Source organism: Anarrhichthys ocellatus, unplaced genomic scaffold (assembly GCF_004355925.1).
Source record: "Anarrhichthys ocellatus isolate YVR2014 unplaced genomic scaffold, GSC_Weel_1.0 scaffold30, whole genome shotgun sequence".
Classification (NCBI taxonomy): Eukaryota; Metazoa; Chordata; class Actinopteri; order Perciformes; family Anarhichadidae; genus Anarrhichthys; species Anarrhichthys ocellatus.
The window spans coordinates 4,491,804-4,511,216 of NW_022280060.1; the positions used below are offsets into that span (position 1 = coordinate 4,491,804).

Consider the following 19,413-nt stretch of genomic DNA (forward strand, 5'->3'; position numbering starts at 1 on the left):
GAGAGAGAGAGAGAGAGAGAGAGAGAGAGAGAGAGAGAGAGAGAGAGCAGAAAACCCACTTGAAATCATGAATATGTACTGTATGAACATACATGAGGGTTGGTGATTACACCTCCATGTTGAGTGTATGCGCGCATCGGAGTCAGATAGATATTGTTCTTTGGTTAAATATTCAGTCTGTTTGACCTCCAACATGATGTGCAAAACAGCAACAGGTCACCTGCAGTAATCTAATGCATTTTAATAGAAAAGCCCCGCAGTAAGCACAGTAGCTACTGTGCTATTGATATCATGATATAATATTCACACCATTTGGTTATCATAACATCCGAATATATCTGAAAGTGTGTTTTGTTTTGTTTCAATTCTTTTTTTTTTGAGGCTGGTAAAACAAATTTTGGTGCTTTTAAGAAAACGCTCTGTTACATTTTTGAGGACGATACCCAACCCGAGCTTTAAGCGTTTGTGTATTGATATTGAGGTACTTGTTTTAACATATCATAATATTTGACTTTCGCAGTATCGCCCAGTGCTTTTTCAAATATAGTTAATTTACCTATCAATGGTGCCTCAATTGAATTTCCATAAAATGTACTACACCACAATATCTATCACAATAATGATCCTACATTTATGAAGCTTAAAGGAACCCTGTGGTGTTTTGATAGTGCTACGGAGCACTGCTTGATTAGTGGGTACCTATTCGTCTGAATTGCGCATTGTGCACGAGGATGCACGTGCATGTGCACAAGCATTGTGAGGGACACCGTACGCATTCCTGTCTCCACACTATTCCACGGAATGACAGGTGGCTGTGATGTACCAAGAAAACATAAACGTTTTATGAGAAAGGAAATGCATTGACCACGATGCTTCCTTGGTGAGAAACACTGAATGTAAACTTTGTTGAGACCAAAAGTCCACAGGGTTCCTTTAAAATGTCGCATTTTTTTAACCGATTGTTTCATTTTGGAGGCGGTACTTTGTTGTTGTACAGGGTCACATTAAATTGCCAATGTGTACAGCTCCAAATGTTTCATCACCTGATATTTGGAATGAAAATAATTGCTTTTTCAGTCACATACTAATCGTGGCGGCTTTCAGGAATCCATATCAGTTGATCGTGTGTGCGTGTGTAAGTGTGTGACTGAATGTGCTCGTGTGTACACCCATTCATATGCGTCTGGGCCCAGAGAGCTGACTGAGAAGACCTGGCAGTGTTCTTATCTCCCTCACATTGCCGTGTGACTCACAGCCTTACCAGGCAGCACACTCATTAGGGGCAAGAGGACCTTTCATATCTCAGTCAGCCCCACAGCTCTCCTCTGGGCCGGCCAACAAGGACCCACACACTCCCCCTCTCCTCTCCTTTATCTCTTCTCTCTCACCTCTCCGTCTCTCTCTTCCTCCTCCTCCTCCTCCTCCTCCTCCTCCTCCTCCCCTCTCCTCTCCTCCTCTGGACCGAGCTTTTTGTCACCGTCCCTCTACTCTCCATTGTGTTTCTGTCTGGCACTGTCTCACACAGATTTAATGTCAGGTGTTCTCTCACTGTATTAAATAAGTCTTTTTTTTTTTTTTGCTCTGGAGGCGACAGAGCCCATGTTTCCCCCGCCAACCGTCACCACCTCACTCACCCACACACCCACACACACACACACACACACACACACACACTGAATACGGGCTGTTTACGTGTGGCAGCTAGGGGATGTGTGTGTTGGAGATATAAGAGGTATTCAGGCGTGGGCTGCTGGTGGCTGCTGGGACGTTTCACCCCATCACTTCTTCGCCGCCTCAGCTTCCCAACGCCCACCTGGATTTTCTGAGAGCACCAGCCGCATTGCTACCTCATGATGGTGGAACGAGTGATGTATAGGTAGGAGTGGCTCTATTCTTCCAATTGATGTGTGTGTGTGTGTGTGTGTGTATGTGTGTTAGATGAGTGGGGACAATGAGATGATACGCGGTCAGAGCCGTCCTCATCTTGAGGCTGAGCCAGCAGGCATGACAGTCAGATGACTGGCACAATGAAACCAGAGCTCCAGGCAGAAAGGGAAGACATGTGCGTAAGAAAGAGAGCTCTGACATGCCTTCAACATATTTCACGCAACCAAATGTCATCGAATACATTTGATCTGGAATTATTTTGCACATTATCTTTGCTTCTGATATTTTTGACGAAACCCCAGAATTGTTTTGGGGAGCTGAAGGATTTAAGCTATTCTGATAAACAACTCAGAAAATGCCTCCAGGAAAAGAAAGTGAAAATGCAAATGAACAGCTAAAAAAAACTCAAATCTATAAATGAAGAGTTTTTGTACTGTCGCTGGTATTTTAACCCTCATCCTACCGGCATGTCTAATATACAAGGAATACAGACTGGGGTCCCCGGGGACCCCAAGAATAAACTGTAATGAACATTGTAAATTTTTCTAACATTAATGATGTTATTAATACCATCTGAAAACAAACAAAACAATTATCCATCTATTCAAACTGCATGTGCTGGTTTGGGTCTCTTAACTGGGGTCCATCCAGGACCTCAATATATTGTTCATTAAGAACAAATTGACAGACAAGGTCTGGACACTGGCTTCCTGTTGGCTCTTAATGGTTTGGGCCACAAATACTGATCTTCTGCTCTGTTATGAACCATCCAGACCTCTCGCAGGTCTGCTTTCTGTCCCCAGAGTCAAAAACTAAACACGGAGAAGCAACGTTCAGTTTTTATGCTCCATGTATCCAGAACAAAAATGCAGGCCAGCTGCAACCCTCACTTATAATAAATCAAGGCAGAAGACTGTTTCTGTTTGCCGCTGCCTTTTATGAAATCATTTCTCACACTGCACTGTAACTTTTATTCTTGTATTTTATACCCGTCTTAATCTATTTTGGCTTGTTTTCATATTCCAGTCTCCTGAATTTTTAATGACTGTTTTTAATAAATGTCCTTTTATAATGTGTTTCTTTTGCACCTTATCTCTTGATGTTTTATGTAAAGCTGTTGAACAGCCTTGTTGCTGAAACATGCTTGATTAATAAATTAGCTTTGCCTCGTTTTAAAGAGAAAGAAAAGATGGAGAAGCAGACACCGTCTCACCTCATGTTTGCCCTTCATCCTGCAGATCCTGATGTCATTCTTGTTTGACTCCCACGTCCTTTTCTATATATAACAAAAAAAAACATGCACTGCTTTGTTAGCTACATTTGCATTTCTCTACGTCCGCCTCAAGGTTGTAAATGCTATGGGTATCTGTCCCGAAGGTGCTCACCTTGCTGTAGAACATCTCGTCTCCTGCGACGATGTCCAACTCCACGCGGAAAAGGTCATCCCTGGCGGGAGGAAGAAGAGAGGGATATAGAGAAAGAGTGGCAGTCAGCCAACGCAGCACTATCCAAAGCTTACGGTAAGGGAAGACGCTGCACTAAGCAAACCATGAATGCCAGTTCCACAGCACAAGGACAGCACAGATATCATTGCTCGCTCAGGATAGTGCAGGTCCATGCAGACTTTCTTTAGGATGAAATCCAGGCAACACACTTAATTCAAACTCTGTGTATGAATATTTCCACTATATATTAAATCAGTGTGGTTTTACACTAAATAATTCCGCGGATGCGGCTATAATACATTTTTATTAGAGACTTTTATTCGTTTACACTTGATCAGACCCTCAGAGATTAGGGAACAGCTTTACAATGTCTTCCATTTTTTTCCCAATATATATGAGAAATGGGTACCTGCTGCATAATGATGTCTCGTATTTCCCCTTTGCTTTTTGCTTCTTCTCATTAAACTCTACTTGCTGCATTAAATTTGCTCCTAGGCGCCAGAATTCAGCTTATCAGTCTTATTCAAAAAGCCTGAAATTGAATTATTGGATGATTTAATCAAGTTGTTACACTGATGTTTGCACACCCCCACATGCTGCCTACACGTGGTCCTGAACATAACAACACGCATGCATTCATGATGTTCCACACACTGCTTTCTCGTACTCTTAATCTGCTGGTAATTTTGCAGTAACCTTGGATGTTCCTGTGAAAATGGCAGCTAAATTGGCCTAGGCTGCTAGTAACATCTGAAGTGTGCATATATGTATGTGCATATCAAGGCCTCGGTATCTGCTGGGCCGGGACTGAAGCATGGGCTTCATTTTAGCAAAGGGCCGAGCTCTGAACGGGCTAATCTGTAAATCTGCCATAGCCGTGTTATTGCGGCAGTATCGATCCCATCTCTCATCCTTGCTCTGCCTCCCAGTGCTGCATGTTGTCTTGGTTTCTCTTCTTTCTTTCATAGAGGCCGGGGTTATCATGTGTTATCATGCTCATGTGAGTATTTGTATCACCTAAGTGTGTGTATATCAATGCGTGTTTGCATCTGCTTTTCTACGATCTGTGAGAATGCGCGCATGATGAGAGCACAGGTAGGCCAAGTGCCACCAGGTTGCTCCGATCCTGAATAATTCATCCTCACTTCCTGCTGGTGTTTTAGAAGATCCCCACTCTGACTCAACCTTGCAGAAAAGCACGGAGGGCTAAGTGGCGAAGAAGTGCAAAATCACCAAACACTTGCTCGGTGCGTCCCTGCTTAAAAGGTCAGAGTTTAAGCATTCTCCAAACAGTGGAGTGGGCCATGGTGAGAGGGATAATCTCATCCAGGCTGTTTCAGCATTAACATAATGAATATAGCAACAGGCCTCCTAGTCAGAGTGGATGGCAGCCAGTGCTGTTGCCTCTGATAGTGCAGAGGAGGGGGAATTATTTATGCTGCTGCTTCTCTTTCCCTCTGCATCTCTTGCCTTCCAGGTTGTTTGAATGATGCAAAGCCTGTGGCCTGTATGTTTTTGTTTGTTTATGTGTGTGTTAATGGATTTAATGTGCACAGCATGTGGTAGAAGGTTGGGGTAAGGACAAACATGTGAACTGTGTAAAATGTCATTATTCTTTATGTTGCTGGATGTGCATGCTGCCATCAATAGCCTCGATTCATTAGGTCATAACTCCCAAAGGCGCCTCGACTCACAAAATCCAGCCCTTGAACCTACAAATCAAAAGTCTCCTATTTCTTTCTCTTTGACTGGCCGTGTGTGTGATTGTGTATGGGTGTGTAGGATGTGCGCCTGCCTGAGCTGTTATTTCATTAATGCCTCCGACCCTTTTTCTGACCTGGCTAATACAAAGTCAACACAGAATCTGAAGAGAAACTGTCAACATTTCCTAAAATTTAAGACTTGACCAGCTCATGAACTTTCTCATTTTGACCGTCCAAACAACAGCAGACTCAAGGCCAAGACATCTTAAGCCTCTATTTCGTGTTAGTCTTCCTACTCTTCTTGCTAGCAGCCGTATTGGGGTTTAGTGTGAGCAGCGTTGAGCCTTTCTGAGTCTGCAAATAGTGTGCAGGAAAAGCGGCTCCACTGGATGAAAATGAAATGGAAAAGTTTTGAGCTGACCACCTAGTTACCCTGACACTTCTTCTGACTGAGGGAGAGCAGAATGTGGAATACTAGTGTGTGAGTTTGCATGTATTTGGGTGCCTGTAAACATGTGCCTGAGAGAGTATCCGTGTCCGAGTTCAATATAATATACTATATTCTGACAAGTAAAAATGTCAGTTCACTCAAAACTAAAATAGTGCGTGTAGAAAAATCCAACTAGTTCCAACTAAGAGCTGCGTTTTGGTCAAAGACCTTTTTCACCCATCATCTGCAACAACCACTTAAAAAAGGATATCATAGGCGACTACATTAAGTAGTAGACTTTTTTAAGTAGTAAGTATTTCAAAATTCAAAAAAATACAAATATCTAGAAATTCCTGCACATTTGGGTAGAGAAAACCCACCTTTTGAAAGGCAACCTGTGACTTCTTATGCCTACCAGCTCTGTTCCTCACACTGATCTACAGTATCATAGGCCAAGTGCCTAAAAGGTAAGTCATGAAAATAGTAGCTAGATTTATTGATAATGAAAGTAACCATTGGTTGCAGTCCTAGTTCAATTTCCTAACTTTAAAACAGCAGCTTTACAAAGTTGTAGATTAAAGTGCACAAACTTGTTGAACGCCAACTTCCAAACAGTATCTTTTGAAGATCAGTCCAGAGCGGTATGTGTCCATGTGGGTGTCTCTCCCACATACTTGTCCTCGTCTGCATGTTAAACAGCCCGGCAGCTTGCCAGTGTTCGCCACTAGTGAGCATCTCCCCGTCCGTCTGTGATGAGGCATTTGACCCGGCTGGGACCGCCGGGTGACCCCCCGTGACCTCTGAGGTCAGTGTCTGTGTGCTAATAAACGGAGCAACAACCAACCTGGCAGTAAGTCAACACGCTTTCCTTTCCACCTAATGCAAACATACACACATACACGCATCGAGCCAGATGGTAAAACCCTCTTCCGCTTTATCACGAATGGAACAGTTAATCAAGAGTTGGCTTCGTTCCTTTGGTCATCTTGTCAATAGATAAACACTCTCCAATTGGTTTATATTTGTGTGGATTAGCCCTTTTGGGTGCGTCTGAAGACCACAGGATCCACAGCTGCTCATCTGGGCAGCGATGAAATGGGGCTTAACACAGCAAGGCGCTTTACTCCACCAGCCACCAGCCAAATACACAGTTTACTTTCATTTAGCAAGGATGGGAAGAGGACAGGGAGAGGTAGCTGCTCTCAGCAGGTGCTTGGGGGCAGGGATTTAGCAGCGCTTGCAGTCTGAGGAGCAGCTATGCTAATGGTGACAGGATTTGGGGATGAGCGAGGCGTCTTATCAGGCCATGCACTCCGTAGGAGCTTTTGGCAGTCATACCTGGCGCCTCACAGGTACTTATTTATATATAACACATTTTAAAACTCTTCCTCCCTGCTGGGTTGTCTCTGGCTCACACAAGCATTTGAACAGGGATCTGTGTCTTTCTGGGCAGATAACTTTCTCTCAGGAAGCTGCAAAACACTATTAGCCACGTACAAGAAATATATAAATATACTCTGGTAAACACTCTTTCTGTGAATCTCTCATGCTGCCGAGAACCTCCCTCGCCTTTCTCGTCTTTCCGCTTGTCAGTCTAGCATTTCATTATTATCCGGTTGGCTCAGACATTCATATCAGTTTACCTCTGCTTTTCAGTCAAAATGTTCTGCAGCTGTAAATTGAAATTAGCGTCTCTCAGACTGCTTCATGGCTCTCGTTATATTTTAAAGCCGACCTGCAGACTGCAGTATAGTTGTCTCTGTGCAGTTTTACTATCAGGCTGTGTGCATGTGTGTGCTTATAGAGCCTCTCAGTGCAGACAAAATGGCTGTAGCCTTGTTACATAGTTTGATATATTTACTACCAGCTCTCAGTAGTGAGGTTAGACCAGCTGGAGGCCAGGCACTGGGTCATTTCCTGGACCACAGTGGCGTCTCTTGTCTAAACCTTTTCAGTCTTCTTCAGACTACCACTACAGCAAATAACCAGCACCTTATGTGAAAAATTACACATTTTGTTGGACAACACGGGCAGTAAATCTTGAGGTGTATGTTTTTTGTGAGTTCTGTCTGTTTCAGGTCGGCTCCTGAAAGGGGCCGGGGAGCAGCAGATGTAGCTTTACAGTGTAAGCCCGGTGCAGCTGAGCAGGCCGTCCTCGTCTGGCCTCCTGACCACCAGGTGCTTGTGTCTGTCCAGTGTCAGCACATTCACCAGAATGACAGGCAGGTGGGGACTAGCATCATGTGAAGACCAAACCAGAAAACATTTGTCAGGACGCATATCAGCCTTCAAATGGAGCTACTGTAACAGATTTGTTACCAAGAATAACCTATGTCCTGTGGCTATAGCTTACATAAGTCGCGTATTCGTTTTTACAAAGTGTTCACAACAAATTTTGGAACTTGTGCTAGTAATAGCCAACAACAAAGTTATGCCAGTGGCCAGTGCCATGGCATCTGTGGGCATAAGGAAGATCAGCGATCTGCGTTTTGATCCCAAGCTCCTCCAGTCCGCATGTTGAAGTGTCCTTGGGCAAGATACTGAACCCCAAATTGTCCCAGAAGGCCGTGCCATCAATGTGTAAACGCGTATAAAGGAATTTTCTGATTAGATCCTGATGGGCAGGTGGCACCTTGCATGGCAGCCTCTGCCATCAGTGTACGAATGTGTGTGTGAAATAGTGAATATTGACAGTACTGCAAAGTGCTTTGAGTGGTCGAGAGACTACACCACAACTAGACTATACAAAGTCCATTTACCATTAATCATTTATGTGGGTCATATAGAGACTGATTCACAACTGGTTAAAAGTTCCTCATAGTAACTTTAAATAATGCAAGGTTTGTTAAGGCCTTGTCCCAATACAACGGCAAAACAGCAAAAAGAGAAATCAATACTTTTCAATGAAATCTCCTCAAACACCGGAAACAGTCCATAGCTATCCCCAGCAGTACTAAGCCACAGCTGAATGCTAATATCATGTGTCAACCTGTTTACAGTTAGAATGTTGAAACACTGACCAAAGTGTTGGAACTGGCACAATTATTACATTCAACAAGGAGCAAATACCCCCAGCTAGAATACTGATCCTAAAATAATGTCCAATGAGTGGCAAATGTTGCTTGGCAACAAATGCAGTGATAACAGACAGTCCAACAGATATTAAAGCTTAAAATTGCCCCGATGGAGCTATAATTGTACTTGTATATTGTACTAGTGTGATGCAGGCAATAAAAGGCACATCACAGGTCCCTGATTGCTTAAAGTGTATTCTTACTGTAGATAAAGCCATAAATGAACTGCTGACACTATAAGTTTAACAGTATGTCTGTGTGTGTTGTACCTGGCTCCGATGTAGAGCGTCCGATTGACTTGCAGGATCCTCTGGATGTGTAGAGGCTCTTGTCTCAGCCATGTCCGATGGGGTCGGCCCAGGAACACCGGGTGTCTTCTCACCACTGTTGGTGAATGAGAGACAGAGACAGATTATGGCTCATTCCCAAACTGACATCCTTCTTTGACAAAAGTGATCATACAATTGGTTTTCTGTTCAGTTTGTTTTGACAGTTCTACAGCAGTAACAGGTATCCAAGGTGACAAAGACTTGCATTTACAACAGCACCATATCTACTACATTAAGCACACAAAGACACAGAGCAGAGCGCAGACTGAGATACAAGAAAAAAACAATCTTCTGAAAATGATGGATGTCTGAACTATACCTCATATGTCACCGTTATATTCATGAGTTGTCTTTCGCTGACTGATTGGAACTCACTTTTGATAAATTGTTCATTTGCTTCTGCTTTTTGTTGACAAGTTCGCAAAGACATGTTCTGCCAAGAGATTCAGATAACTCAAAAAGAGAGACACGAAGAGACAGGTGACTTTTTTCAAAAACATCAAAAAAGGGTAAAACAAAATGTTCAAAGTGTTTCGGAGGATGAGGAAGGGAGACCTTAAGGGAGAGAAATCAAACGTAAAGGGGTTTGGCATTTTCAACATGTGTTCTCGCAGATGTGCAAAAACACAGAGAAAAATAAAAGAAAATGGAGAGAGAAGGAGAAATCACATACAAATCAGATGGATTACATACCAGTCTTTGACCTTGACTGAGATGAATGGGGGAACTTTTTGTCAGATATCCTCTCATCTTCTCTCTGCTCTTTCATCATTACCTCTTTAAATCTCACCCTCTAGTCCATGCATCTCTTTCCTCCTCTTATTCACCTCTTATTGTGCTTCTGCTTTATTTCTATCCTGTAATTCCTTCCTATAGTATCTACGTCAACCCGTCCTGAGACCCACTGTGAATCTCTGTCCACCTCCACACCTTCCTCTACTTGTAAGCCTGTATTTTCTGCTAAAGCTTGGACCTGCTTGCTGCAAACCTGCTGAGACAAACACAGCCGCTCCAGTGTACCGCTAAACTCTTCTGTACGGTATTGATACGTCGAGAAAGGTTCTGGACTCAGCTGGGAAACCATCAATCAATAATATTGAACTGCAATCAATCAAGGTCGGGTCTGCCAAGCTGATACGGAGACTCAAAGTCTGAGTGTGTTAGAAGTAGCGTCTCTTGAGGGTCTGAGTGTGTGTGTGTGTGTGTGTGTGTGTGTGTGTGTGTGTGTGTGTGTGTGTGTGTGTGTGTGTGTGGGAAAGTCACGAACGCTGGAGCCCCTTCCTACACTCTGGTCTCATTCCTGAGTGCGACCCCACACCTCCTGCTCGGGACACCAGTCAACACCATTCGTGTGAGAGCTTTTCTGACCTCCACACCCCACACCGTGACCGTAAGCCTCCTCCATGCCCCCCCCCCCCCCCCCCCTATTCAACACCCTGCCTGTTAGGGCACGATCCCACACCTCACACATCACGACCTGGGAGGGAGGCACGGCAGGGGAGTAGGCGGCTAGAGGGCGAGAAAAGTCGGGAGGTCAGTATACCTTCAGTGGGGATGAAGTTGAGGGGCCCCGGTTCCTCTGGGAACGCCGAGCTCGCTGTTCGGAGCAGCCAACACAGCAGGAATAAGGGAGGGGCCACGGTCGCCATAGCAACACCACGGCGGAGTCTGTGGGAATTAAGAAAAAGACAAAAAAAGGAGAAAAAGGGAGTGAGTTGTTGCTAAATGAGGCAGAGGAGTGAGACAAATCAACATACAGAGAGACAGAGGGACATTCACTCACAGAATGTCTAACTGACTGACTGACTGACTGACTGGTTTTCTTGACTGAAGCTCTGTCTTTATATTCCCACAGCATCTCTGTCTCTACGCCCTGATGTGAGGGAAGAGAAATAGCTGCTCGGAGCGAGGGATTAAGTCATCCGCTGAGGGAGAAGTGTCCAGTCAGCTCTGAATGCAGCCAGATCACTGTGGCACAACACGACCACATCGAGCATCGTACCACCTACATGACACATCTGAGAGGAATGTGACGGACGCAAAGAAGCGAGATCTTGGGCAAGACCGAGGGCAATGTGGCCTATAGATGAATGGAAAATCTGCATAGGGAGAGAGTGAGTGAAAGGCTCAATAACACTCCAGACATCGAGCATTATCCAGGATATGAAAGAGGCTGAGAGAGGGGGAGAAGTGGTGGTTTACTTAAATGAAATGCTTGCCAGGGCCACAAATCACCTCTCTGACGGCAGAGCTAAACTGTTGGTATTTTTCATCAGGCGCTACAGAGGCACATGCGGGGTCTCGGATGTGATTCATGTGGAAATATAAATGATACCCAAATTTAGTTACCTCCACGATACATCTAGACAATGTATTGAGCACTCTTCCTTGGAGTAAAGCTCCTACATCGACTGCAGCCACAAACCTCAGCAGGCATGACTGGCGGGCCGCTACTCTGCGTGTTGTTACTTCAATTTGGCTGCTTTTGCATGTGTGCGGTTGGAATTCAATGTGCATCCAACAGGCACTATTATTCAAGTTGTTATTATCTTGAGCTCTGACTCATCTGTAATTATCTAACAATGCTTCCCTCTCCATACCAGCCTGGCATGGAACTGTGTTTCACAAACACATAATTTACAAAACCCCATAACTCGATTTTCATCTTGTTGTCATCTTAACACTGAATGCAACACAGGGCAATTTGTTTTGGAAATCAAGCGGAGAGGTATTCCATCCCCACTGCTGCAAACACAAAACATTTCTTTCAGTCATGCACAATTGCAACATCTCAAATTTGAATACTCAAGGTTGGATTTCTTTACGCAAAACTCTTCAGCAACTTACTGTGGTCACAGATGCACAATGTGCAAAAGGATGCAAAAACAAACAGGAGAACATACAGCATCCCCTATGCACCATTCCTGTCTGTGTCGAGACTCTTTTCATGTCTTTTCAGTTCAGTTCAAGTCCACTGAACTGTATTGTGGGTTTAAGAGCTTCACTGGCAAAGATTACAAGAGGTTTGTTGCATTTTGTTATTACAATAAAACATGAATTATGATTAAACCTTGTGCACAGGGTCTTTTTCCTGTTGAAACAGAAAAACCGTCAATAGAAGTTCTAACAATTTGGAAGTACACTATTGAGTAAAATATCACTGTATGCTGTAGCAACACTGCAGTATGTAACTCTTTGAGTAGTTTTCAGTCTCTCTCTCTCTCTCTCTCTCTCTCCCTCCATCTCTCTCCCCCCGAAGGATACAAACAGCCATTGTGCAGCCCATCTCTTTAATGGAGTCCCAGCCATAACCTTATCAGGACACATAATCTTTATGGGACATTTCTCACATTCCCATCTTTGACATCAGAAGTAAAGTGGGTGGCATGCTAATTACTCAACACCCACAAGCAAAATTACAGGAGGTGAAGGGGAAAGTCACCAAGAGAAGAAAGGAGGTCATAGGGGAAAGAGAGAGCGAGAGAGAGAGAGAGAGAGAGAAGATGAGAAGTCAGTAAGTCACTATATCCAATCACAGATTCTATTGTTTCAGCTATTAATAATGTATGAATAAATGTCAGGCGGTATGCATTCGATTAGTATAATTAGACACCCTGGGCTATACAATTTCATGGGACAGCAGAATAAGTAGATATACAAGTATAAGAGTGTGTGTGTGTGTGTGTGTGTGTGGGTGTGTGTGGGTGTCTATGTGTGTTGTGTGTGTGGGTCCTCAAATGGTTCAGAGCCAAAGCATCGCTGTAATTATGACAAATGGCTGCAGCCAAGTCCATTCCGAAGCCTCGCTGCATGGCACAAGCTGTACAGTTTTACACCATTATCATTGAACAAGGCATACTGCAAGTCACATGTACATTTCCCCATTTGGAGGAGACACTAAACCAAAATATTCAACCCCAGGGTGCTATAGCACTACGTTTTGTTTTTTTTAAATTGAAATGGCAGTAGATGTCACTGAAGTCATTTTGAAGCTGGCACACTGTGTGGGATTTAACGAAACTATTGTTTCCAGTGTTGTGACAAACATATTCAGGGACTGAGCTGGATTTCCGGTGGCATTCCAACGGTCTTATTTGGGAGCCACGTCAATACGGATGACAAGTGACGACGGTGGAGAAGAAAATGCAAACAATCGCAGGTCAAGTGAAACATCCGTCTGAGCACTTATATCCCATCCCCTCTGACTATTTTTTCATCGCCATTAATGAAACAGAACTCCTGAACTCATCACCATGCTCCATTCGCTTAAACAGGATTTACGCAGACTTGTTAATTTGTCTGTTTCCACAGCCCCAGATCAATTTGATTATGGGTGTTTAGGTGGGTAATTTCCTAAACAAAGTCATTAAGAGATCATTTAGCTGCCGAAAAGGTGGGGGTGGGGGTGGGGGTGGCGGTTTAGGTGTGGAGGGTGCTATGTCTCCCTGGACTCCATTAAAGCCATCTCATAATGACCATCACTGTGGCCAACTCAGATAACACAGATAATGAATCACCAGCCAATCAATCAAAGATGTCTAGTGTCGTCAGCAAAGCCCTAATGAGGACTGATACAGTTCTGATACAGAGTCGTGTCAGACGAAATAACAGCAGCTTACAAGAGAAGAGGAAACCGTTTGAGGCCGACAAGAGATGTGAGGAATGCCTGTGATGTGGAATTGGTTGCTGGTTGTACAGAGACATTGACCCTCTGCTGCCAGGGTTTGGATACTTTGCATGCAAATAGAGCTACTCATCGTTAAATAAAGGTGCTAATATGCTCTGAAATGCTTTTTCGCTTTCACCTCTCCTCAGTCTTTCTACCTTTTTCCCTTTCACCATCACGTTACGCCTTGGTTTCTCCCTTCTGCTCTCCCTTAGCCCCATTCTCGTCGACGTGTACGTTCTTGATGTGTTTTCATTAGCCGGCCGTGTGAGGTACTTGCACTAAAAATTGGAATGGTTGAAAGAAAACCAGGATTATGCGTGTCCTAGATGTAGGGGAAATGGTAATGTATTAGAGCAGCGTTAATGGGGACACTGTGGTGGTTGGGGTATTTATGATTAAAATATTTAACAGAGAGGCTGTCAAGTATTATACAGAGGTATCAGTACTGGTAACACAGTACTCAAGCAATAGTCTGATATAATCTCTTTTCACACTGGCCGCCTAGCTTCTAAAAGCCTGCACAGAGGAAGAATTAATTCAAACATGGTCTATTTCCACTCAAATCCTTTTATCGTTATTTTACAAGGTAAATTAATTTTTTTTGCCCACCAAAAATGTATAAATATATCCTGTAAATATAATTTGCATGTGTTGCACATATTCAAATCTGCGCTAATCATCAGGGGTGTTTGTGTATTCGCACCAAGCGTTCCAGTGCGGTTCCAGGGCACGCAGCCACACGCAGAAAACGCCGCATGTAGATTGACGCACGTATCGATGTACGTATGTGGAACAATGTGGAAGTGCAAGTAACAACATATTCAGAGGTTAACACAACAACGGGATAGGCGTGTGAGTCAGTCGAACGACGGCAAGTACAAATGAGCTGGAAGACCCGTCTGTGGGTTCCTGGTCAGCCTCAACAGCCAAGAAGAGAAACATAGTAAAGATAGTGTGTAGCAACATAGTAGGGTATAAACTGACCTGTGAATTTTGTGTACCATTACACCCCTTTTAATCAATGTTTTTATATTAGTAATGAATCACGTGATTATTTGTCTGCTATACGGGATAGTCTAAATAATGAATAACGTTTTCTTCACCATGCAGTTTTTTCCCCCTTTTTTAAAAAAATCACTAAGCTGCATGGTCCACAACTTGGCTGTATGGGTTCACTCTCGCCTCTCTCATCAACCACATTTCCAGCAGCAGAAGGCCACTGTTTTCAGTGAAAGAGCTCAGAGCGAGCAGACAATTAGCAATTAGCTGGTAAACGTAGTGGAGCATTAAGCAGCTAAAGAGTCAGTTAATGTTGGACAATGTTGAACATTTGACTTCCATTCACCAGATGTCCAAAAACACAAGTCTAAATAAAAGCTAATATTGCTTTTTGTCTGCTGGATGTGTAAGTATACAACAGCTTTCCGTATCAAGCTTTTGATGCCGTCCCAACGTCCCAATCAATCGGCGCAAGTTAAAATTTTGAAGTGCAGTTAGTGGCACAAAGATTTCATCCGAGACATTCTTAAAAAGATCTGCATGTCGCTTGAAAAACACATTTTTTGTTCTTGTGAAATAACAGACGTAGAGGCTATATAGAAGCAGTAGAAGATGACGTACTAGTACCAGAACCTCGTCTTGATTCAATTCATTTCACGGTTTCCAATAAAGCTCTGTAAAAAGAGATAAAACTGGAGGGGAGCCAAAAACAACCTAAAGGGTTTCAAGCTTTAATAACCTCTGTTATTGTAAAAGAGATACACTGAACCTATCACAAGACTTTGAGCTTGATCCTTAAAACACTTAATAACTTTTTAAGAGGAATTAATGTTCAAATAAATACTCCTTTGCCGCAGGCACAAGGGTGAGCTGCACTTTGCTCTGCTTTTATTGTTCCACATCACTGAGATGACCTTCAGAGATCAGTACTTGAGACTGTGCGGGTACATGGGGAAGTGTATCAAGTAAGCGGGGGAGGATTTTATGATTGTTCCATTTTCTTTATGCAGACTTAAAAACACCTTGTAGTTTTCCTGGAGACTGGCCTAATTGTCAAATAAGAGACGAGAGGAGAGGCTGCTTTATGGAGCGTGTAGAAGCAATGACAGGTGATAGCCTGTACTGCTGGGACCTCCTTCAGTCAGCAACATAAGACGCTGTATGTGGCAGGGATGTGAGGAGGATAGTGAATAGAGATTCGAGATAAGAAAGAACGCTGTGAGGAAGGATTTAAGGCAAAGATGGAAATCAACACAGCGGATATAAAAAAAAAAAAGAGTTTGGAGAGTGGGGAGGTGACAAGGCAGGACAAAAAAAAGAAGAAAGATACACTACAGGGAGTGATGAGGAGAAACAGAGGCAAAAGAGAGAGGGGGAGTCACATATATAAAGAGAGTAAAGCCAAAGAATGTCTGGAATGAGAGACAGAAAGAAAAAGAAACAGGAAAAGGAAGAGCACAGAGCCAATATACTTGCAATGCCAGATTTATATCCATACTAAGCCAAGAGTAGACTAGTGGGAAGGACTTATCTAAAGGGATGACATTTGTCTGTATCTCTGTGTTGGGTGTAGGAAAAGGGAGTCCCTCAGGGGTCAGTACTTGGACCATTGCTGTTCAGCCTGTACACGTTGCCTCTAGGCCACATAAAAAAGGCATGTTATCAATTGTGCAGATGACACATTGTTGTACAGTACCCATGCTTGTCTTAAAATACTTAAAGATCTGGATGTCCTGCAACTCCCTGCAGCTCAACAAAGGCATAACCAAAATAACTGTTATTGGTGCTGATCCTCTGTGGCAGGAAACATGTTCTCAGTAGCTTCTTTCTCCCTGGAGGTACAAGACCACAAAGGTCATAAATCTGGCTGTTATTGTTGATTATGCCCTATGTCCCAGAGCAACATCACCAATTAAACATAAAGTGTCTTTCATCATCTTAAAAACATAAGGCTTCTCAATAAATGCAGAAACATTTCCATGAGATCATTTTGTGTTGGTTCAACGCTATCACCGTGCAAGAATATCCAGAATATTGGACAATTCTGCAAAACACAGTGTTGTGTGCAAAGCTGATGATGTTGCTTGTGGAGTTTGAGTTTGAAAATGAAAAAAATCTGGTGTTGTGGAGATAGAAAGATGTGAGTTTACCAGACCTCTGTAGCCCGCTCCTCATCTCTGCTTGAAGCTTTAAGCCTACATTAGCCGCTGCAAGCACACCCAAATTTACAAAATAAACATTGCGTTGCATCGTGGTTATATGTATGCCATTTTGACAAGGAAGAAGTGTGTGGGGTAAAAAAAAATAGACTCTGAGTCTCTGATTCTGAAAAGACTGTGGGTTGAATTTAATCAAAATGACACTGCAAGGGTCATGAGTATTTAATCACATCACTCCTGTCACTTGTCAGATCTCTGCGTTGGCATTCAAATCGTTTCAGAACTGATTACAACATTGTACTTCTTCAGTACCTCTCTGACTTTCTTAATCCATATGCACACCTGTCAGACCTCCCGTGTTATCTGGCGCAGGCCCTCTGGTTGTTTCAAAAGAAAAAATCTAAATTTGACAAAGTGGCTTTTGGTTTTTACGGTCCAAGCTGCTGGGATACTTTGCCAGATTGCTTTATGTGTGCTCCAAATTTAACACCGTTAAAAAGCAGACTGAAAACATTTGTTTTCCCCTCTGTATTTGATTAGTTTAGCTGTGTTTGCATTTTAAACAGCATCTGATGGATCGCTTTGTTTGTGCATTGTATTGCCCTAGAGGAAAATGTTTTATATGAATAAAGATTTCTTTGTTTTGTTTCCTTGAAAACCACCTTAAATCTGCTCTGCTGACCCCAGACTGTTAATCTCCTCCCTGACTCCCTGAGATGAATGCACATATACATAAGCACATGCACTATATACTCTACACACACACACAACAAAACAACAACAGACACACACACACACATCTCTTCTGGGCATTACGCCTTCACTTAAGCCAAACCACAGTCTTCCCTCTCTATCTCTCTCAGGCCTAATGTAAAAGCGATGCAGGAATTCCCTCCGCTGGCGCAAAATGCACACATGATTTCCTCTCTTTGCTCGGGACTTGAGTGACCCGGGGTCTGTTTACTAGATATTTGCATCGCCATGAAATCCTGGAGCCTCAATAATGGCGCACATATTTAAAGAGAGAAAGAGAGAGAGAGGGAGAGAAAGAGAAAAGAGAGAGAGAGGGAGAGAGAAAAGAGGGGGAGTGCACGGCAAATGAAAAATATGTGACCTTTATGCACAGAACACTGGTTTTCCCATGCACTGAGAGACACCATGGATTTATGTAGTGGGAAATATGTGCAGCATGTGCAGGAGGACAAAAACGTTTCTGTAACACTCCTCTTTTATCCGAAGCAGACCATGAGAACACGTCCTCTTGACTCTGCTACCTGACAGTGAAGCCAGGTACAGTATATCTTCTTTACACAGCACCATGTGTCTAATGGATATATAATTTCAGGGGATTTAAAGGTTGGTGCTGGAATAAGATAATCTCTGACTCTTTCTCTCTGCAGCGGATGTGCTTCCATTAATGAGCGAGAGGTAGCCCGACTAAAGAGCGCTGAATGACGGAGCAGTAATGTAATACCTGTAATAGCTTATTGTTGATGAATGATATCTTTGAGTATTACTGGCGCTCTCCCCGGAGTTGTGTCACTGTCATTAACCTTCACAGTCCTCCAAATTACAGCGGCTGAGACACCAGGAGACAGAGGAACAGTAGTCGCAATCTAGACGGAGTAGAACAAAGATTTTGCATCGTCTGCAGGTTAATTATAGGTCTGTGTTTCCGGAGGAAGATTCTCCAAGAAGGAGCGCTGAGATGAATCTTTTTTTTCTCTGTACCACACATATCTTTTATTTCTCTACGCTCCACGCCACTTCTCCTCGCTTCTTTTATCTTTTAAGCTTCAATGTGCTTCAGGAGACAAGGAGAAACCTCATCTCACATCACAGCAGTGGAGATAGGCCTGACCTTTGGCTTCCCTCCATTTTACAACCATCATTAGCAGGGCAGGGATCAGGGGCCAAAGCCATAAATCACACTCAAACATCCATGTAGGAGGGACCCAGCTCCACTGCAGTAAAAAATGAAAAGAAAACACACTCTGAGACTGACGGGAGACCAAAAGCAAATCCATCCATCACTGGCTGGAGGCTCCATAAAGCCAGCAGAAGAAAACACACAAGGCGATAATCTCTAGCATGGTTATAAATAATACAGAAACCTTGCTAATGGCAATAAGACATTCGGCAGCATGACAGGATCCCTCATGATGTGATTATTCGGCTAAAATTCCCCCACGGACATGTATTATACTCAGGAGTAACTCAATAGGGCAATATGTTCCCTTCCAGAGACTGTTTGCCCTTTTAGCTTGTGAATCAGGAGGAGAGGTGGATTTATTGTAATGGCAACAAGTGGCTGTCAGTTGGGGCGTGAGGTCGGGTGGCGGGCAAAAATAGAACATTTGGGGGAAAAACTAAAAACACTCTGCAGACTTTACTTCCCATCTTTGCACAAGGGCACTGCTACTCATAGTTTAATGTACGTTTCTGGTAATAGAAGGTATCAAGAAAAACAGGAGGAGAATGCAAATGAGCTGCTGATTATGAGTCATTTTGAATGAGTAAATAACGGCAACAAATGGTTAAACTGCAAAGAGATTTTCACTATTCTTCATGTAAAAAGCATTGAAAATAATGAGCCGTAATGGGAAAAAAATGTGCTTAAACCAGAGTGAGTCATTACTAACAATGTAGTGATGTAACAATACCTCAACCTGCCTGGCCATTAAATACAACGCAACAGCCATGAGACAGTCAGCCAAG

The 19,413-nt window shown here is 43.2% G+C and overlaps 1 protein-coding gene across 2 annotated transcripts in view; it reads right to left on the reverse strand.

The window, feature by feature from the left end:
• The window catches only part of sema6bb (sema domain, transmembrane domain (TM), and cytoplasmic domain, (semaphorin) 6Bb), a 123,989-nt gene that overhangs the window by 49,342 nt on the left and 55,234 nt on the right, over positions 1–19,413 (reverse strand). For both annotated transcript variants that reach the window (XM_031863934.1, XM_031863932.1), the window contains 4 exons: positions 10,412–10,536; positions 8,809–8,923; positions 3,273–3,333; positions 3,101–3,163 (listed from right to left, as the gene is read on the reverse strand). In XM_031863934.1, the coding sequence (XP_031719794.1) occupies positions 3,101–3,163; positions 3,273–3,333; positions 8,809–8,923; positions 10,412–10,517 (345 nt within the window). In that variant the 5' untranslated portion in view covers positions 10,518–10,536. The remainder of the gene's footprint in view (positions 1–3,100; positions 3,164–3,272; positions 3,334–8,808; positions 8,924–10,411; positions 10,537–19,413) is intronic.